Source organism: Vulpes lagopus, chromosome 2, assembly GCF_018345385.1.
Source record: "Vulpes lagopus strain Blue_001 chromosome 2, ASM1834538v1, whole genome shotgun sequence".
NCBI lineage: Eukaryota > Metazoa > Chordata > Mammalia > Carnivora > Canidae > Vulpes > Vulpes lagopus.
In genome coordinates, this window is record NC_054825.1 from 95,658,865 (window position 1) to 95,681,244 (window position 22,380).

General features: G+C 39.8%; 1 protein-coding gene across 2 annotated transcripts in view; it reads left to right on the forward strand.

Moving 5' to 3' along the window:
• SAMD5 (sterile alpha motif domain containing 5) overlaps nucleotides 1-22,380 on the forward strand; it is a 426,977-nt gene that overhangs the window by 38,544 nt on the left and 366,053 nt on the right. The window contains exon 2 of one of the 2 annotated variants that reach the window (XM_041745580.1): nucleotides 13,531-18,450. The exons of the other annotated variant lie outside the window; for it this stretch is intronic. Within the exon in view, the coding sequence (XP_041601514.1) occupies nucleotides 13,531-13,593 (63 nt within the window). The 3' untranslated portion in view covers nucleotides 13,594-18,450. Of the gene's footprint in view, nucleotides 1-13,530; nucleotides 18,451-22,380 lie in introns of those variants that run through there. 2 annotated transcript variants of the gene reach the window in all.

Genomic DNA, 22,380 nt, shown 5'->3' on the forward strand with positions numbered 1-22,380 from the left:
CAGCAGTGGAAAGGATTATACTGTGCATTTATAGAAACTTGCAAGGCATAAACACTTTGTTACACAGCCTGGAAGTTATTGTTAGATTTGCTAATCCCAAAAGAAGACCCTTCCTCTCCCCCAAGATGAACGTCTTGTTATTAGTTCTCAGTCCATCCTGATGCCATCACATACAGGTTTTGGTTGGAAGGAATCTGTGGGGCTTTTTTGGGATTTGATAATTCGTGGAATAGCATATTGGGGGGCAAATGTTTAAGTGATAAAGCAGAGTTAAAGCTTGGGTGTCTCTGTTGTTCTGTGGCACCCTGTTGCCCTTTATCCTGGGTTCGGTCCGCCGACTATGTGTGTGGGATGTTTTTCTGGTATCATGGAAAATATCACCTTGTTTAGGAATCAAATTGGCCAGGTTCCCATAGCCTGTTAGCTCTGTTTCCTCTTTACCTCCTCGTCAGTCTGTTCTTTAGAAATCTTAAAATCCAAAGCATGATAGTACCAGAGGCTATCTTAAAATCATCTAGCCAAATGCCCTATTTCATAGGGCAGAAAACAAGTCCATAGAGGTTAAGGAAAATGATCCATTTGGGGGGTTGGGGGGGAGAAGTGGAGGGGGTGTAATCTTGCCTGTTAAGAAGACACCATTCTTTTTTTGACATAATTAAATTCTTGATTGTGATGCTCTTAAATGAACCATGAAAATCTAAGCACTTACAATGCAAGTGTGATTTTTAACTAAGGCTTTCCCCCCCCAATCTGAATGTTAAGGTGGCAGATGCATAACTAATCTTAGCTGAATCTATATTAAGAAATCAGCAAGGTGTCTTTATTTAACTTTCATGATCTGTGAATATAATGTAGTGTTAAATAGCATGATTTTGCACATTATGTCCTAAATAAAAACAACTCCTCCTTTAAAGGGAGAGTAAAATGCAGCAATGTGAAAGGTTATTTTCCAGTTGGCCTCAAAGAAAATGAGAAGCACACAAGAAAAGAAGTTGCTCCTAACCATGATCTCAGCAGATGTATATGACTGTTTCAAATACTGCTTTATCTGGGGGACAAAATTCAGCTTTTGGGCTTGCATTCCAGGTCATGCAGGGGGAAACTCTTGTCAGCAAAAGGAGAAGGGGGAGTTCTAAAATCCCTCGTTATCCTGCTTTTGAATTTTCTGAGCAATATCCAGTCCATTGAGCCTCTGTGTTTTTGCTTGGGGATGTTTCCATGGAACTGTATTAGTTCCAGGAAATTTGGGTCCTTTCTATTATCTCTGGAAACAGGCACAGTTCCTGCAGAAACTACATGGGATTATCTGTTTCTCTGTCTCACGTCTTTGCTGCAGTGGGTTGGATTCCTGAAGGAGTAAACAATGAAACATTGTGAGGCCCAATTGTGGAAGATTGTGCACAGAGTAAGGCAAGCCCTTCTGATTTAAGACATTAAAAAAAAGTTGCCCTTTTGCTTCTTGAAACACTGCTGGAGAGTCTTGCCTGGCGTAGGCTAACCAAGGCGAGAACGTAGAGACCACCCATGTGACATCAAAGTTGGGTTTCTGGGGTTTGACTATCATTTGGCTAACCAATTTTCATTTTAATATGTTTGGATGTTTTCAAGAATGTGATTTTAGTTTCTGATGATTCGAAGTGGCTCCTGATCCAAGGAACGCAGACCCTTGAGGAATTAATACAAGAGTCTTGGGACCTCTTTGGGTACTACACATTCTCAGTGGATCTCTACGTAAACAATACATTTTGTTTAAATGTATTTGAAAGCATTCTTAAGTTTTTGGTCACTTTTAAATAAGCAATATTTTTTCTCAATCAAAGGGCAGTGGGAAAATAAGAAAAATATTCCAGTAAAATTATTCTTTTTTATTCACATGCCCTGTGTGTGTATGTGTGTGTGTGTGTGTGTGTGTGTGTGTGTATGTGGAGGGATGTTACTGTGTTTTTAAAATAATTAAAGAGGTCTTTATGCTTGAACAAGCTAAGAACTACTACTGAGGTAGTTATGTTCTATAGGGCATGCTTCACAAAGCTAAATGAAATATTTAAAAGTTAATGGCTAGACAGTGCTTAAAGCATACACATTATTCATGATTTATTCTAATAACATTTGTGGATGACTAACTTAATGCTACCGCACATCCTTCTGTTTTTTTTTCCTGAAGATGTGCCTAAGTGTGCCTCCTTGGGGTGGGTTTATATCACTCAGTGATGGAACGACGAAACAGAATTTCCTGCCTTTATAAAAGGGGTAGATGTTAGAAAAACACCCAGATGCTGATATGGGCTTACCTTTGCCAGATACTGTTCTAAAATAGTCTTAAAATATTAGCTTGTTTAATGCTCATAACAGCAGTCTGAGATGCAGGTATTACTGTTGTTCCCATTTTATAGATGGGAGACTGAAGCACAGACTGATTGATTAGGTTATGTGCCCAAGGCTTCCCATCCAGGAAGCCGTAAACCTGTGGTTTCATTTCCGATTCTGAGCCTGGATCTCTGCTCCTACACTAGTTATCACCCTCCCTTCCCCTTCTCCAACCCCTCTCCCACCCCCACCCCCAGAGGATTTCACTTCTTTCCCAGAAGAAGGAGATGGATGGCTATTGAGGAATACCTGGAGGGTTGGCTGGTTTGGTTTGAGGTAGTATACCCTCATGTGTTTTCCATCCTGCATCCCTATCCTTCAGCATCACACACACACACACATGCACACACATTAAACACACATGGCCCCCTGGGCTTACTCTGGACAAAGTGACATTAGGCTACCTTGTACTGTAACTGTGAGGTCATTTGATCTGGGCTTTTTCCTCAAACTTGGAACCATCACTTCATAGTAGCAAGTATGTTGTGGTAAAAACTTTCAGTGTATGATGGAACTCAGTCCTGTTAAATATTTTGCTGCTTTGGGTAACCCATTTATATGTGTCTTCCAAGTTCATTTGGACAAGACCAGCAGCTTGAGCATTATTCAGATGACTTTATAAGTACTGTTCCTTTAAAGCAATTGGCTGATGGTCATGGAGACTCTGAATGATGGCATCAGAGCATGTGGCCTTTGTGGGACATTTGAGAGTGTCCCTCTTTTCCCTTGCCAAACCCATAGAAAAAGTAAAGCAATAGCAAACAGCACAGATGCCCTGGATAGTCCTTCATTCTGGCTGCCACTAAACATACAAATATGCTTTTCGAGGAATTGCTAAAGAGGATTATGACAGTTGCCTTGCTTCCCTGCTCATTCCAATTTGGCAGGTGAGGTCAAGGCCCAGTGGAGGCCATGCTTCAGTGTTCGGGAAGCTGGGATGGGATGCCAGGAGAGCACAATTATTTTGATGCGGCAGGCTGGCTGTGTTCAGAATTGCCCAAGTCACTTCAAAAGCTCTTGTGAAAGTTGGCAGGCACAGTCCCTTAGAGACACCCCCGCCCCCTCCGACCAGCTATCTTTGCAATCTCTCTCACCAGACTGGAGAGGAAAGTCAACTTGCTTTCATGGCAGGAAGGCTCCAGACTTTCCAGTTTCATGGGGCTAAGGCAAATGGGGAGTCAGAAGGGTAAATACAGAACAATAACTAGGAAGGAGCTTTTATTTCAAAGGGCAGAATTATATTCTGGACTGATAAAGTTGGTCAGAGTTTTGCTGGTGTTGATTTTGTGATCTCTACCTTGTCTCTTGCATCTGGAAGTGTGATTGAGCACTGGGTCTCAAAGTGTGAGTCTACAAGGTAATAATTATTTCCTAGTAACACTGTGACAATCTTTGCCATTTATTAGGGTTTATTGTATTCCTTACCTATACATGCCCCCTCCACAAAGCCATTTTCCTTAAAATGTCTTTGATGAAGCAATATAAATTAGTAAATTTATTAAATCACAATCTCTGTGTACATTTAAAAAAATATTCTCTGTAACAAAAGGAGAACCTTTTGATGGCAGGGTGCCCCCAAATAGTACCACTTTGGCAAACTGATTACTTTGAATTAAAGTTCCATAAGAAATGGTTTATGTAAAAAAGGATGCTCTGACTTCCTTTGTCTCTCTGAAAGCAGAAAATAAATCTCCATGTGAATGGTCCCCTCTCTGTGCCAGGAGGAAAGGAGCCATTCTTATCACCAGAGATAGGGAGGGAGTTCAGGGCCAAGAGGCTCTATAAACAAACCTTGTTACTTCTTTACTAAGTTTCTACCCTAAGCCTAAACCTCTCTTAGCCTTGTCCATTCTTTACACATTTACTGTTTCTTTCTAAAAGGTATAAAAGCTACCTGCTTTTGTTGCATCTTTGGCTCTCGTATCTTTGGGGCCTTCATACACACAAAATTAAATTAAATTTGTCTTTCTCTTGTTAGTCTCTCATTACAGGAGGTTTCTCAGCCAAGAACGTAGAGAGTAGGAGATTTCTTTTCTCCCCCCTGCAGACCCATAAAGACTTCCTTTGCAAATGGAAGTGTCTGTGAACCTTGTCTCTTTGCAAACCACACCTGCTGTTGTTGGAGTTGCTAGCTCAACTGGCTGCTTTATTCATGGAACATCATTTTCAGTTGAAAGAGTAACTGAGAAACAAACCATGGTATTTAGACTTGGATATTTAGGAGATAGCTCCTTGATATTGAACAAGGCATATTTGTCGTTGATGATAAAATTTGAATATTCAAGTAAAAATTCCGTTTTCTAAAACCTGTATTGGTCACAGTGAGATTGACAGTTTCCCAGGACTTGAAGGCTTTTTTGATGATTGGGTGGTGACATGAACAAATTTACTTTTTTGGTATTGAATATGATATATGTTAATATTTGGAAGATCTGCATAGCCCAGGAACTGTTCTGCCATTTTCCAAATGATGAAATGCATGATGTGGGAAAATCACATATAGGAAGAGATCCATTCACAGAAAATACACCAGTGATTTTAATGTAGTAGACATTATGAAAAGGTCATTGATGTGGTTTCAGATTTCACACTGGGGCTTTTAAGATACTGGTTGACAACTGCCTATTGTCAGGCTTTGGCATCTCATCAAGAATAATACCTACAATTATCTATCTAAAACTATGAAAATAATCTTCCTTTTTCAATGACACATCTATGTGAGGCTAGATTTTACTTAGCCACCTCACCTAAAAAAAAAAGTATTGCCACAGATCAGATGTGGAAGATGTGAGACCCCAGCACTCCATCAAACTAGCCATTAAAGAAATATCCAAATGTAAAATAATGCCATTCTTCTTATTAATTTGGGGGGAGAGGAATGCATTTTTCCTAAAAATCTTATTTAGGTTAACATGTAATGCATTTACTGTTTTTATTAAATATTTTAAACATTCCTTAGTTGTGATTTCAAGTACAATAAATATCAGTAGTTATAACCCACATAAACAAAAGCTCTTTGGAACCCTCAATGGCTTTTAAAAATGCAAATGGGTCCTGGAAGCAAATGTTTGAGAACTGCTAATGTAGAATATTGCAGTGTTTTCCAGCTGTAGAGTTCTGAGCTGCCGGAGGAGTCAAAAAAGTTTCCTAGGTTGGGAATCACTATTGTTTTACTATATGTCTTTAAATGTATCAATGAAAATTATTTAAATATTTTCCTCTTTAAAGTGAAAACCTTGTAGGGATCAAATATGCTTACCTTGCACATTAAATTCTCATTCATCAATCACTTATCAAAACAGAAAAATATGGTCAATTTGAACTTGAAATAAAAATATTCACAAATAGAGTATGTGATTTATAGAGAAATACTTGCAAATAGCCACTGGAACTTCTCTTATCTTGCGACTTAAAGCAAATCATAACTATTCAAATAAATAATAAATAAACCTTGGACATTAAACAGAAGAAAAGCAATCATTTCAAATTCTGATTATTTTGTATTTTTGATGCTGTAGCAAATGGTTAAGCCTCAGTCTGCTTTTTAATATACACAGAGTCCATGTCTAAACACAGTGTATAGTTTTTAATGTATTTTTATGTCATTTTTTCCTTACATAATTAAATACTTTACATAATTTATTTAATGTGAAGAAGCAAAATTTTCCTTATATATTATAAATGACATTAAATATAATATCTAAGCATTATGCACAATATTTAATATTCTGAATAAAAACAGCTTTTGCCTAAAGTCACATTTGCCTGTAATGCCAAAAACAATGAAGTGATTAAAAATATTCCTAAGAGCATTTGAGAAATTCTATATTTCTGTGAAAGGTATTAGTTTCTGAGAGCTGCTGTGACAAAGTGCCACAAACTGAATGGCTTAAAACAACAGAAATTTATTCTCATTTTTCTGGAGTCCAGAAGTCTGACGTCGAGGTCTTGGTGGGGCCATGCTCCCTGCAAAGCCTCTAGGAGAGAATCCTCCACCCCTTCCATTTTCAGAGGGGTCTGAGCATGACTTGATTAAGGCTGCATGTCTCTGTTCTCTGCCTCTGTCTTCACATGGACTTCCCCTCTCTGTAGGTCTCTCTGTGTACTGTCATAAGGACGCAGTGATTGGATTCAGGGCCCACCCTAATCCAGGATGATTTTATCTTGAGAACATCAACCTTCGGCAGAGGCCTCATTTCTAAGTTCACCTTCTAAGGGATGTGAACTTTGGGGAACGCTGCTCATTTATTATACATTCCCAATTGAAACTGATGGGGAGTTCAGACACACTTTTGTAAGGGGAGGCTGTGCTGTTGGACAGACCCTGTCTGCCCCTGATTAGCCCTTTGACTCTGCCAGGTTATCTACACATTAAAGCCTCAGATTCCTCATTTATGAAACTGGATGCATGTTAGCCATTACATTGGCTTATGGTGAGAAGTAAGGGAGATCATGCGTAAAGACACGATGTTCTCAACACAGTGCCTGGCACAGGGGAAGGTCACTGAATAAATAGTAGTTGCTCCCAGTTGCCAGGACAAGGAGGTAATAATAATCATAGTATTGGGGCACCTGGGTGGCTCTGTGGTTGAGTGTCTGCCCTTGGCTCAGGGCGTGAACCCGGGGTCCTGGGATCGAGTCCCGCATTGGGCGCGCCCTGCAGGGAACCTGCATCTCCCTCTGCATATGTCTCGGCCTCTCTCTCTCTGTGTTGCCCATAAATAAATAAATAAAATCTGTAAAATAATACTCATAGTATTTACTATAAACATAGTGTTAGGGGCAATTATATTGGTGATAATTGTAATAAGGGTTAGTGGATTAGTGCTAATGGTGTCCTCAGACCATTAGTAGATAATAATAGATGGTTTTACTATGACAAGGTAGATGAGAGAGAGAGAGATGAGAATCCTTCAGTGAGTAAGTAGCACATGAGTTTGGTTAGAGACAGACTTTCCTGTAGACTGCACGTGTTCTCTAACAGTCCTAGGTTGAAACCTGATCCCCAGTATGATGGTATTTGGAGGTGGGGCCTTTGGGAGATGATTGATGAGGGTAAAGCACTAGGATGGGACGGGTGCCTTTATAAAAGGTACCCCAGCAAGCTCCCTCACCCCATCTGCCATGTGAGGGAACGGCGAGGAGATGGTGGCTGTGAACCAAGAGGAGGGCCTTCAACAGACACTCTCTGGCCGCCTTGATCTTGCACTTCCCAGCTTCCAGAAGTGTGAGAAATAAATATCTTTCATTTATGAACCAGCCAGTCGCTGGTGTTCTGCTATACCAGCCCGCTGGAACTGAGACCCTCACCAACAGGACTTTCATCAAAAGACCCACCGTGAAAAAAAAAAAAAAAAAAAAAGACCCACCGTGTATGTTTTGAAGAGCTGTGCCGGAGGCCAGAACACTGATATTCAGCACTTTCTAACATTTTCATCATTTCTGTTCTGGATTTGTAGCACTCATTTCTAGGCCTGTGTCTTGATCACGATTTTGGATGGTAGTTGGAGGCTTTGAAGCATAAACAAAACCTCTAAGGGCCCATTTTGCTATAATTCCATAGAGTCTGTCCTTGGGCAGCTGTAGGGCTGATCTCATGTCCAGGTTCCCTCGATGGCTGTTGCAGACTTCTCCCCGCAGCTGAAAACCCTACCCTTGCCCCTCTTACCCCAAGCTCCTCAGAGCCTCCACTTGGCCCTTCCCAAGAGCTAGTAAGCTGTGTGCATGCTCGCTCCCTCCCTTTGTGTCCTTCCCTTCAGAATGTACTGGCATCTTTGCCCATCTGTTTTTCCCCCTATTTCTGATGAGGAATGACCCCTCTTCCCTTTAAGACTAATCCCTCCCCTGGGGGATCTACTCTTATCCCACATAATAATTCTGATCCATAATTATCCTTTTGTCTTCTGGCATTTGGTCTCTCTCCATGGAATCCTTCCACGCAGTCTGTAAATATGCCCAAGCTCCCTCTTTGTTCTTAAAAACACTGTCCCCTCCGGCTACCATGTTTCCTTCTTCAGAGTGCAGTGACCTACCCCCAGCTTCATGTTGTGACAGCTGTTAATTATTATAAAATTATTGCAAGAACAATACAGAATTCCCAGGAGTTAAATCTTGATAATTTCTTCCTGGTAGAGATAAGATGTGGCTCTCACTCTAGGTGGTGAGGGCGTCCAGGGCCTCTGAACCTGCTCTCCTGGAACTTGCTACCACTCGGTGGGCAGCGGACCACAGCCCCCTGAGGGCTGGGCTCAGTGTGTGGGAATTTAGCATATTCAGAATATTCGGTGATGAACATAACCAAGTGCTTTTAAGAAAGCTGGAGTTTTCGTAGCTCTTCTGTTGGAGAAATTATAAAATCGGTGAATGCCCTGAGGATAGTATAAACAAAGAGGCTTTTGTCTTTTAACCTCTGAGTTTGTTCTTGAGAGTTTGCTGAATAATAAGCGGGTAAGAACATTTCCAGCATCTCTGGTGTCCTTTCCATTTGCTGAAAACCTGCACAAAAGCCCCAAGTGAAGTTGAGAACCCATGTGGGTCCAGAGGAGGTAGTGAGAAGCAGTGCGGTTTCTTCTGTCCCACTTAATTTTTTCCAGGGACTGGGTGGGTAGTCAGTACCTTGCAAAGACACACCACAGATGAAGACAGATAGGATAACTGTACAGAAGTTTATGTAGCATTTGGGTGTTTGCGTTTAAAGGCAGAAAAAGAAAATATACGTAGATCATTCTGGAGTAGATCAAACATTTTTTAGTCTTGGACTAAATCCCTGGGAAATCTGCCCTGTAAGACTCCTCTAGCAGAAAAAGGGCATGGATGCTGACTTGCTAGACTAATATATTCCAATAGGAACTTAGTTTACTGAGAAATTATACATAAAAATTATACTGTAGATGATTCAATCAATTGGCAGTAGTAGCATGTGTGACATTTTTTATGTATATACACACACGTATGTATATGTGTATATATATATATGTTCTTGCTGGAGATAAAAAGAAATATGAAATGTGATTTTCTGCCCTTGGAGGAGTTTACAGTTAAAATGAGGCTGTATTTAAGCCCTTCTCTCTAAGCAAATTCTAACCATCCTTGGTTCCATAATGAGAAGCAATGTGATGTAGCTGAATGTTGGTAAACTTCGCTTGAGAAAATCATGATGTAAAAAAACAAAACAAAACACCTTTATCTTGTCACCCGACCACCCAAAGATTCAGCTTCGCACCCCTTGTGTCATCCAGAAGGAGAGAAGGTAGTATCTGTACTGAATCTTAATTTTTTCCTGAGAGTTGTCCCCACCCTCACCACCTCATTGTCAGGAATTACATCAGTTATTTATATACACTTACTAAAGTTTTGTGTGTTTATCCAGCAACCAATATAGAGATTTTCGGTCTGTTGGTTCTAAGTCTGTAATAGAGCTATATCCTTTAGAATAATAACATAATAGAGAAATGATTTTTAAATGGAGTAGCCTCCATATAACTCTGATTATCTTTAATTAGGGGGGAAAATCACCAGCTAAAAAGAGAAACAGACTTCAAATAATTTAAAACTCAGAATAATCAACTGAGAAAAAAATGTAATCTCATGAATCTTTTTAACCACAGGACAATAGTATCTTTATTCATTAAATAACTTTTGCTGCCTCTCTCTGTTTCTCAGATTGGAACTCTAACATAGATTAGAATTGCCAAGTATCTGTGAAATGAAAGACTCCCCCTCCCCCATCTCTCCCATTCCCCATAATAGCCTAGAACAAGTAAAACCGAAAAATTCACAGTTCAGTTCAAGAATTAGGTTTGTTGTGTGGGCCTAATGTAAGAACTCTGATTGAGAGTGGTCTTGATCAAAGGCATGTTGGGGAAGAATTAGCCCAACTAGGGTAGAAACTTTTTTTTTTTTAGCAGTGTTTCCCTAGAAATAGGGAGATATAATTTGGCACATTACAAACAAACCACTGACATTCATTTTTCACAGATCATCCTTAAAAATAGCAAAACTCCAAAGAGCACTAATAGAACCAAAAATATAACCTGCTGTTTCTTGAACCTGAGGTTGGCTTTCATGATTTTTGAGAAAGGACCAGAGTTGAGACAATTCTATGTATGATTTTTTTGTCAACCTAGTACCGTATCCAAAGAAGCCTATAAATACGTATAAACAGATTATTCTTTTTCTTGGTGGAGGGAAGAAAGAGCTTCTTTCTTGGTAGGCATATGCCATGTAACTTAGGGGGGAAAGGAAATATGAAAAATGTGCAGGGGGGAGAGCAACTCTGTGAAATGAGGCCAGACTGGCAATGCCTGTCTGCCCATAAGACTGACTTACTGCGGTTTTCTCCTTACAACTGGCCAGAATTTAAAAAATCTGTTCACTTCTACTCCACATGAAGAGTGGGATCTCTCAGGAGCAGAAGCAGGGATGTCACTTTGCATGTCAGCTGCCAGAGCATGAAGCCATGTTTGTAACAGGGAAATTAGTGATGTTTCCTTGTGATCATGAAGCAACATGTGCTCGGCTAATTACTGCTCTCTGTGACTCTCTCACATCTTGAAACTCTCCATGACCCAACTGCGGAAATCCTGCTTGTCTGCCTCCTACCTTCTCCCCCAAAGAACGAAGAATAGCAAAATGCAAGGCTGGGCTTGTTTAATGAATATGATTTGCTTTTGTTGAACCAAAGGCACAGGGGGTTTCGGAGGCTGTCAGCTTGATGTGAGATTTGTGAATGATTCCATAGTCCACAACTTTAGAGGAGTTTAATATGGAGAGTGTCTGTGTTTGCTGGTGATAACCTGTCCAAAGGCATTTTCTTTACTTTCAGAGCTTCCTAGAATAAAAATGACCTTTCGAGGTAGGTGAGGCCATCATTCTGACTTGAGCCAGAGCTGTATCTGGCATGGGCAGACTTCCGAGAATCTTCCTTCCCTCTGTGACTCTTCCTTGATCCTAGCTGTGGTCCTCCTGCCATCTCAGAAACTCCTAATGCTGTAACCTGAAGCTCTTTCTGCTGTTTCTGTTTGAAATGCGTTCTCTCGCAGTATATAGTCATTACGGTTCTTGGTGGAATGCCTTTCCATTCATTCACCTATTACAGCATTAAAAACCAGACTGTCCTGGGGCGCCTGGATAGCTCAGTTGGTTAAAGCATCTGACTCTTCTTGATTATGGCTCAGGTCATGATCTCAGGTTCGTGGGATCGAGCCCTGCATCAGGCTTTGTGCTCAGTGTGGAGTCTGCTTGGGATTCTCTTCCTCCCTCTCCCTTTGCCTCTCCCCCTGCTCATATGCCCTCTCTGTCTCTCTCAAATAAGTAATAAATCTTAAAAAACAAATAGTCTTGCCTACTTTATATTAGGGTGGCTTCCCTCTACAGAATCTCCCCTCATTCCCCCCGAAAAAAAACTTAGTTTGTCAAGACAGAATGAACGTTGCTTTTTCATAGTTCATGACAGGAGGTGATTTTAATAGAGGCATTGGCTTAGATATGAATTTATTTGAGTGACTATTTGAATATATTAATTAGTAGTATGGTATTAGTGATATAGAAAAAAAAAGGGCCCAGAAAGAGCTTGATTCCCTGGAGAAAGAAACTTCCTGAGGATAGATGGTAACACTTTCTTTCCATTTAGATGCAGTTCTTGGATGATATTACCCAAACTAATTAATAATGACATATTAGTTAACATATTGCCATCAGCAGGTGGCTATTTGAGCAGGGGTGAAATGGCATGTGCTAAAACAAATTGTTGTACCCTAGAGAAATGTGCAGAATTATTTTTAAAAGAGTCATTTAATGATGTCTGCAACATGATTTTTTTTTTTTTTCTTAACACAGCTTTAAGAGAGGAAATTGGGGGTAAGGCTATAGAGATGGAAACTAGAAAAACAAAACAAAAGACACCAAAATTGGTTCAACCTTTACCAAAAGCTTTCCGAGTTGAAAAACAAAACGAAACCAGTACACAGTTGAATCCAAGTGGCACAGTTTGCCTGTCAGATAGAAATCACACAGAAGACTCAGGTGCCTTCCTTCTTCCTTTGCGCTCTTTCTTCCTCCCCTCTGTCTACTCTCGATCTGTCATGGGATTTGGGGCATACGGCAACATATGGGCAGGAAACTGTAATCTGTAGCTGGCTTTCCGTTTCTGAGGAATCACTGTGACAACGAAAGGGTTAAAACTGTCAACACCTATCAGAGCTCGGTGATAATTAGTGTAATAGCAATCCCAGAACATCGGCACAGGTGACCACACCACAACAGATGAATTCTACAAGAGTGACGCTTCAGAAGAAATCCTTCTTCCTCTCTTCCAGCTCCTACACAACTATGCTTTTTATGTGCTTATGTGAAAAAGCTACTGTTTATGCATACAAATGATTCGGATTAAAGATGATTTTGAGTCTTTTTTATTTCAGAAAGTGCTTTTGGAATTAGCACTGCAGATACAAGTTGAATAGATCTGTACCCTCTGAGCATGAGATAGGTGGCCTTTAAATGTCTCCAAGTGTTTGACCGTTGTTCTGTTACTAAGGATGCTCAATTGTAGGGAGTGGTGTGATTTAGGGAGACAAACTGTTGCAAGGTATACTTTCATTATTATTATTATTATTTTTTTTATGGAGCACCTGGTTGAGCCTCTGCCTTTGGCTCAGGTCCTGATCCCAGGGTGCTTGCATCAAATCCCACATGAGGCTCCCTACAGGGAGCCTGCTTCTCCCTCTGCCTATGTCTCTGCTTCTCTCTGTGTCTTTCATGAATAAATAAAATCTTGAAAAATAAATTTTTTTAACTTTCATATTCTTAAAAGAAACACAAAAGGAAAAAAGAATGAAACACTTTAAAACAAGATGTAGGCTTGAGAAAAATAAAACACATTTTTTTCATTTAGTCGCTTCCAAGAGAAAATTGATAAACAAAAAGCAGAGACTTAAAGCTATTTTTTTGAAATTCCTGTGGTAACCCAAAAGGGACAACAGTGACTTAAAGATAGAAGTAGCAGTTGGTAGAGCATGTGACTCTTGATCTCAGGGTTGTAAGTTCAAGCACAACAATGGGCGTCAAGTTTACTTAAAAAAAAAAAAAAAGCAGGAATCCATGATGGACTAGGGGAAGAATGGGTAAAGGAGAACCTCAATAACCCCGATATGTTCAAATCCACAGGTACCAATGGCTGGCATCCTAGAGTACTTAATGAATTGGCCGAAGTCATCACAGAACCGCTAGATATCATTTTTGAGAACTCGTGGAGGATCATGAGGTGCCTGAAGACTGGAAATGGGCATATTTAGAACCTTCTTTCAAAAAGGGAAATGGATGATGACCCTGGAAATACTCATCAGCTTAACTTTTTGCTTGGAAAAAATCTGGAATAATCAACTTAGTACGCTGGGTAACTAACTTATGATAGCTAGAAATGAGGCAGTGAACCATCATACATAAAGAAGTCCTGAGTTAGGTTTTGAGATCAGGTCTCCTGCCTATTTTGGGGATTCTCCCCTCCATTCTCTGAATTCTTGATAAAAATAAATGAGGTTGGCTGAGGCATTTGGGTGATAACTAAGTTTAAGTGTCATACAAGACAAAGCAGGTTTCTGGCATGAGCTCATCATTACGTTATTTCCATAAGAGCCTTTAACTTGAGAATTAGTAGCTTTAGTTTTATATTTTAACATCCTTTTTTTTCACTTCATAGAGGACCATGTTCTTATGGGTTGAGGTATTTTATCTAATTCTATATAGAATGGTTTGGTGACGGAATTCTTATTTTAAGGTGCTTTTCATTGTTATTTTGTCTATCGGTAGGATCATAAAGCTGATGAACTGAGGAACATCACTAATGGCAAACAGTTTTTTCTGACTTCTCATTTTTAATTTAACCTGGCTGAAGGTTAACCTAGCATTAGGACCAGGAACAGTGTCTTGCTCTCACAGACACTGAGCAGGAACAGCTGTGGAATGTGATAGCTCATTTTCCTTGCTCCATGGGAACTGCTGTGGCCAGTGCTGTGCCTCATCCCACCTCACCCCACCTCACCCCCAGGCTTCTGATGTCAGGCTTGGGGGGGGGCGGGGAGGTAAGCAATGGCAGTGGGCATTACGGATCCTGCAGGACCACAGCCCAAAAGGAGGTTGGAATAGAGTGGGGAAAGGAAGTCACAACAGATCTGGTGGATTTCTAATTCTCTTCTTGCCTTTGGATGCAGGTAGTGTTTTTTTGTTTTTTTGTTTTTCTGCTTAGAAAACACAGCCTGTCACTTGATGGGATGAGCATTGGGTATTATACTATATGTTGGCAAATTGAATTTAAATAAAATATTTTTAAAAATAGAGTCCTGTTGATGGGATCAAAAACTTAAAGGAAATTATCAAAGAAGATCCAGGTATGTCACAGGCTCCCGGGGCAGGCAGCTTCTGAAAGCCCATGAGCACAGTCCTGTTACAGAGTCTTTCCTGCACTACTTGGAAGTACACAGGATCTGTTTAAGTTTACATCAGCATTGTGATGCTCCAGTGTAGGAAACTCTAAGGAGAAGCAATTTACATTCATTCTCTTCCTGGTGCATGCTGGTCCCTAGGTGAGCAGTTAAGGTCTCCAAGGGCAATTTTATCACAATACTGCTCTAAAAATCTGAGGTTTACATAGTTTATCTACTTCTAGAGATTAATTTAGACACTGTAAAATCAGTCTCATTCTTAAATGCAAACACAAGGAAATTAAGCTTGAAAGCATGTATAAGTTGTCCTTTAAACCACGTGTAGTTTGCAGATAAGTAAGGATTAAACTCCAATCAACCTTTCATCATTTTTTTTTTCCAAGTGAACCAGTCTTTCAAATTTCCAAGCTAGATTTTTCTTAAGGAGTGGGAGGTCTGGATAGATTACAGATATAATTTATTGTGATAATAAATGGCTTCCTGTTCAAGACCTCATTTCCAGGTGCAGCATCTGTGGCAGATTTATTTCACAGATGTGCATTTACATGCATTTGTTAAACTGTTGCTAGAAAGGACCCACTATCTGAAAAATCTATTATTTTCACCACTGGCATTATAATGCAATCCACTGCAACCAAAAAAAGGGGACTCTGGTGATTTCAGGTTTTATTTTCTATTTGTGTAATGTCTAACCTCAGTGTAGTTTGCTGAATTTAAATCTCTTGGTGTCTGCTATTGGAATTTGAAAATAATGATCTTCTACCTAAATTAAGAATCACAATCTAAAATGGTGAAATAGCCAATGGACCTGAAAGACTGCTTACCTAAGCCAGAGAGAGAAAGCTTTAAGCGGAGAAGTGTGAAAGGAACCCCTTGATTCTTTTCCATTACAGCAAGGTCAGGTAAGAGTTAGAATGTAAAAGAAAGGAAGTAGTCTTACCATGGATTGTATCTGAAGGTAATTACTCTTATGATGAGTAACTTTGGTAGCATTTTTACATTTTTAGATCATGATATCTTTCATAGATAAAAGTAAAGGAAATAGCTAAGGGACAAATATATTATCAGAGCTAGAGGAGTATCTTGATTTGTATTTCCTAGAACATCAAGAGACATTAATTAGAGACTTTTTACTTCATAACATTGAGGAAGTTGGAGGGGTATAGCAAAATCTTTGTTCGGTTCATCTTAGAGTGCTGGGGGATGAAGAAAGAAAGATTTTGTTTACATAAAATATTTCTTGGTTCAGGGGAATGCAAGGGCTCCTTCCCACCAAAGGAATTGAAGCAAATTAGAATAGCTGTATTCAAGTGGTTTCTCAATCTCGAGAAATTTCCAGCATCTTGGTATTGTGAAATCAACAATACAAACAGTAAGCCTTGAGTTTTGACTTTGGAGTTCCTCGGATCTTCATTCAAATTTTGGAATCATTTTGATTGCCTTTTTAGGTGGTGAATCTGTTTAGAACATAAACTATAGTGTAGCATGGGGAGTGGTCTTGAACAGTTGTTGAACTCATCAAAAGCCTTTTATACTTCTCCATAAGACGAGAAAAATAAATACCTGCTATAGTTCTGCATCAAACAGCCTCAGAGTTCTTGGCCTTGTGCTTGACACATAGTAAGTGCTAAGTGCCTTCCTCCCTCCTTTCTTTACTGGGACCTTCCTTCTTTCCTCTTACATGAAAGAGATCACCTTAAAACTGACTAGAAAAATTCAAGCATAAATTGACGTGTTCTTACTGCTGCCTTAAACCCACTAAATAAAGCCCCTTTGCTTTCTTTTAGAAAGGAATAGAAAGGTTACAGTGGCCACTCACAGCAGGAGTGAACTAAATGTTTATTGATTGAATGAAAGGAATGTGATTTTTAAAAACAATGAGCAAATATGTAAGGCCAGCACTTCTCAAGGCTGAGGAAATGGTCACATAGATACATATGAAGGTATTTCTTCAACTGTCTTCTTTTTAATAGCTTAGGTATGTAAGTTTGGTATACGAATTAGTGGGTAGCATATGTGCATTTTCCTTTGATTTTATGACTGTGATTTACAAATTAGGAGTGCAAGTGGGCATTCCCCCATAGATTCTTCTGGGATAAATCCAGCCAAGATACCAAGCAGATGATGGTGGATCAGCGAACTTTTCTATGTGAAGAAAAGCCAGATGTACCAGTGCCTAGGAAGCACCCGCCAGAAAACTGAGATGAGCTTATCTGGATTGTTCTCTGCAATGTGAAGAGTCTGAGCTCTGTAAACAGGTTCCTTGTGTGGGCATTGAAGAACAAAAAAAAACAAGAGGTTAAATAAAATTGCATTTTTAGATGAAATATTTGATTTATATAAATTTTTACATATAATATTAAATTACATATCAAAATATCATGTTCAGGTAGGAGATTTCTGAATTCAAAGTAAATAAAGGAGAAAGAGTAAAATATAATGTCCAGAGACGTATACAAGAAATGAGCAAGAGCCTGACCTGAAATTGCCAATTCTGTATTCAAATCAAGGGCCAATCAAGTTCAGGGAATGCTCAGAAGTCAGCTGACAGCTTGTGCTTTGAATGAAGGTGTAAGAAATATATTAAACAAAATACGTTGTGCAGAGCAAAGCAAATCAGCCAGGTTTTCTCTTTTAGAATTTTTAATGTTTCTCTTAGCAATCCCAGTGGCCATCAGATAGTCCTACATCAGATGTTTTACACTTGCAGTTTCTTTGATTGGAAAAATACTCTTCCCCTGCCCCCCAACAAAAAGGAAAAATACTCTTTAGCTTCATAGTAGGAATCTCCAAAGATATAAAATCAAATTTCTACTCCATGATAATTGTTTTAGATATGTCCATGAAAGGAAAAAAAAAAAGTAGTTCAGAACAATAAATAACATAACTTTTTTTATTTTTGGCTTCCCAACAGATATTTTCCTTTAAATTGTTTAAATGCCTGGCAGTGAAATTTTGTTTTTTATTATTGCTGTTAAAAGATGACTTTTAGAGGAAAATGGGAGGTTTAATTCCACATTAAGATGGGTGATGTGGTTGTTTTATTTTGTTTTGTTTTATTTTACAATTTGGCCAAAATATCTTCCACTGGAACAAAAGGAAGTAAGTCAGCTTTTCAACTTTAAGATGAGAAGTGTCTTTTATAGATGCATTCTGTGTCATGCCCTTTGTCAGATGATTTTTTTCCTTTATTACTCCAAAAATAAAATGCTGAATTGAATATCTTGAGGGCAAAGTGATGTGTAGTAATTGGGACAAACGGTAGAAATTCTGTTGCTGTTGTTTCCATGTTCTCTAAGCTTGACAATATTCTGAGATTCTCTGGGTTCCTCAAGCCATTATTCACGGAAAAGTTCTACCTTACGGGAATGTGTGCATAGGTCCAAATAACCAATATGTGTACCTGCAAGTAGCCGAGCACAGGTTCATTCTAAATAAATGCTGCAGTTTATTTATTTATTTTTTTTTTGTAAATGGAATTGCAACTGACACTTTCCCCCCACTTTCTTAATTGTTTTTAAAAGGGACTGAGAAGGCTCTATTTAAAGCTTACTTGGAATGGCATTATGGACCACGGATTGTATGCCCATGCAGCGCTGTGATTTGCAAACATATGTCCACTCTTCAATAAATGTTATGGCTTTCACAGCGGTTCCGCCTTGGCCTCTTTTGTGATCGTTTTTACATTTTGATGAATGACATAGAGTATGTGTGTTGTTTAAATTGACGATGCATAAATGTTTACAGTAATGTAGCATTATGGTTAGCATGGGAAATCAGAGTTCCAACTTGAAAGAAAGGAAGCAAGGCTCCCTACTCCTTGTGCAAAATGCAAATAGATCATTAGGATGTGTGCTTGGATGCTTTTGTGTGATTGTTATATATGTATATGTTGTTGCTTTCTCCTTTCCCACCACCCCGCTTCTCACTAAAAAAAAAATACTCCCGAGGGGATGGGCTGTAACTTTGTGCCCGTAACTGCTCACCAGAGTGGGAGGTGAGGCAGTGGGACATGGTAGGTGGTGGGTGGGCAGGGCCACGTGTCGAGTTTCTGCTCTGGCTCCCACAGCCTTGAATATCCGTCACCTGAAGGTGGTTGTGATTTTTCTACAGAAATGCGGCATCTCAGGACTCATTTGATCCAGACTACTGGATTCAGATCCTACCTCACTGCTTTCTGGCTCCAGGACCTGGAGCAAATGGAATAAAGACATAGATTTTTTTTAAAGATTTTATTTATTTATCCATGAGAGACACACAGAGAGAGAGAGGCAGAGACACAAGCAGAGGGAGAAGCAGGCTCCATGCAGGGAGCCCGACGTGGGACTCGATTCCGAGTCTCTAGGATCATACCCTGGGCTGAAGGCGGCGCTAAACCGCTGAGCCACCCGGGCTGCCCAAGACATATAGATCTTACTGCAATAATTAGCACAGGCTAGGCAGCCCCAAAACATTCATTCCAAAAAGTTTTGTAGTAGTGTTATGGGTTCTGCATAAATGGTATCATGTGTGATATGTTTGGTGATGACGAATGGCTGTTTTTATTCCCACTGAATTCAAAGTGAGAAGGAAGTAAATTTAAAGCAAGAAAGATATAGAGTAAATATTAAGAAGAAATACATAGAATTAGGATTTTAGAAGTGAAAGCTACCCTGGCTGGGATAGCATAATCTGATTCAGAAACTGTAGTTAAGGCATCGAGGAGCCAAGAATTTGTGACACGCCTGCAATCACACACTGGGCTGTGACAGACCGTTGTTCTCCCAGACCCTCTAAATCCCAGCTTTTTTTTTTTTTTTTTTAAGATTTTATTTATTTGAGAGAGAGAGTGAGAGTATGAGCAGAGAGAGTGGGAGAAGCAGACTCCCTGCTGGGCAGGGAGCCAGATGCAGGACTCTATCCTGGGACCCTGAGATCACAACCTAGGCTGAAGGCAGATGCTTAACTGACTGAGCCACCCAGGTGCCCCTAAATCCTGGTGTTTTCTCTCAGATTCTAGAAAGTAACCGAAAGGGATCTGTGGCATCTTCAAAAGAGACCCATCTTTCTAGGCTGGCCTTAATTTCAAATTAGAGCCGTGGTTTTTGAGAGACAGCCTCAGAATACTTGTTCATACCCTGAGACTCCAATCAGCCCCCAGGCTCTGCAGGAGCCAACATCACGGCATGAAAGCCTCATCTTTCAGCTCTAAAATCTTATGCTTCAAGTCTTCCATGATCTAGCAAGCATATTTAGCAAAGTCAATGATACTGGCAGGCAGCACCAAATGTATTTTTTTTTTTAAGTGGAGAGTTGCATGTATGAAGTAGAGATCCCAAGAAAGGAGTGTTTGATAAAGAATGGGATGGTTTATATCATTAATAAAATCACTTCACATAAAGCAGCTTTTAAAGTCTTTCATCTGAATCTGGAAAATGAATACCTTCTTGTCTCATTCCTGGCCATATGCTGCTCCACTGAGGATTTTTTAATTTAAAAGAGGACTCTTGAACAATTTTAAATGAAAAACTTACCTTTCTCCCTCCCAGAGTCACCCTGAGGACAGAGTGTATTCATGCAATTATGGACACTTTTTTGGCCAACCTCATCCACTTTAAAATATATCCATGCACCCTTAACAGGATGTCTGTGCAATGTCCTCTGTTTCTTGGTTGAATAATGAGCACTGGTGGCAAACTGTATATATGCAGCATGCATTCTTTTACATCCGTTGAGCTCAATCAATTTAACTTCAACTTCATTTTGGAAATTAATCAATCTACACAACCACATTGACAAAGACAGCCATTTTGAGTGAAGAATATACATTTAATTTTTTCTAAAGTCTACCCAATAAATCAGAAGCCCTCCAGGCAGGCTTGGTTTTCCTGGCAAGGGCCTGTCCAGTCGCATACTTTAACATCTTTGCTGCTCTCCGATCTTTGCAAGTGTCCAGTGCACAGCATTGCCTAGACCCTCCCGTGGGGGTCACCTTCTCCAGAAGACAGTCACAGAGTGATGCGATCTGGTTTCTACTCTGATTTGCACAAGGCTGTGAGCCCATTTGGCTTGCCCCCACTAATGTGGCTCCTCGCCGAGTCCCTGCCTCATTCCTGGTGCATTTTCTGGACCAGGTAATATTGTCGAATGAGTGAAGGACTAAATGAACTTTCTTGAGTGCCTAAGGAAATGGAGCCCTGCAGTTGTGTGAGTTGGTTCTAGCAGGGCGTTTCCTGCTCTCCGAGAACCTGGAGGAACGATTGTGGCCTTTGTGTTTGGAGGAGAGCATGCCTTTCACCTCAAAACCCTGCAAACCAGATTTCTCTTGATCAGAAGTTCACCTTGGGACGTGGTTTTATTGTTATTCAGCTCCTCCGACTTTCCTGTTGTCCTTTGTGTAAAACTGTACATGCAAATAATTTATAAAATAAAATTCTACACACTCATGTAGGCTGTCTTTTACAGGAATGTATTACATGTTGTAATTTGTGAAGGCACACGAAAATCCTAAAATGGCACTTATTTGAATTATAATTTTCTTTTGGCCATATTTTCCTAATCTGAATTGAGAGAGGGATATCATCTATTCTTGCAATTAAAGCTAATAAAATAGCAATCAATTCTTGCAATTAAAACTAATCAAATGATTAACGTATTTATGGCATACATGCTAGTGTATGGTATGCTGCCAGACAAAATACAAACATAATTTGATACCCTCCCTACACAAACAATTTCTCTCTTAGATTGCATTTTAGACACACTCGCTCTTAGATATTTTTAATATAAATGTGTGAATCCGTGGTTTTGTCCCAGGAAATAATTATTTCTTCTTAAAAGAATAATTCCATATAAGAATATTCTTATATACTATTATTCTGATAAGAATAATTTCTAACCAATGCAAAAGCAAAAAAAGAGGAGAGAAATTAAGAAGTGTGAGTCCAGGCTGTTCAGACCTGGGTTTGGATCCCACAGAGCTGTGGAATGTTGCCATGATTGCTTGACTTAAGAGGAAACTGATAAGCATGTGGTGATCACGTGCCTTGTCTTTCTTTACTTCTGCTGATACGCATGCATTATGTGGAAGGGAGGGAAGAACATGAATGTTTTGGACTCAAAATCTGGAATGCAGAGCCCAAACCCCAGCATCTGGCTTTGTGACCTGAGATAGGTTTCTAAATCCTTTCCAGTCCGTTTCACCATCAGAAAAGTGAGGTTGATAATGCCTCCTCGAAGAGTCTTGTGGAAATTGAACATGCTGGGATCCCTGGGTGGCGCAGCGGTTTGGCGCCTGCCTGTGGCCCAGGGTGCAATCCTGGAGACCCGGGATCGAATCCCACGTCGGGCTCCCAGTGCATGGAGCCTGCTTCTCCCTCTGCCTATGTCTCTGCCTCTCTCTCTCTCTCACTGTGTGCCTATCATATATAAATAAAATAAAAATAAAAATTAATAAAAAAAAAAGGAAATTGAACATGCTAACAAGTAAGATAACCCATAAAGAGTCTTGTGTTGGGGAACAGGAGTTCTTCCCATATGTCAGTTATGCAGTTTGAGCAGGTTGGAGGGAGCAGGGATGGGACACGGGAGAGGCTTG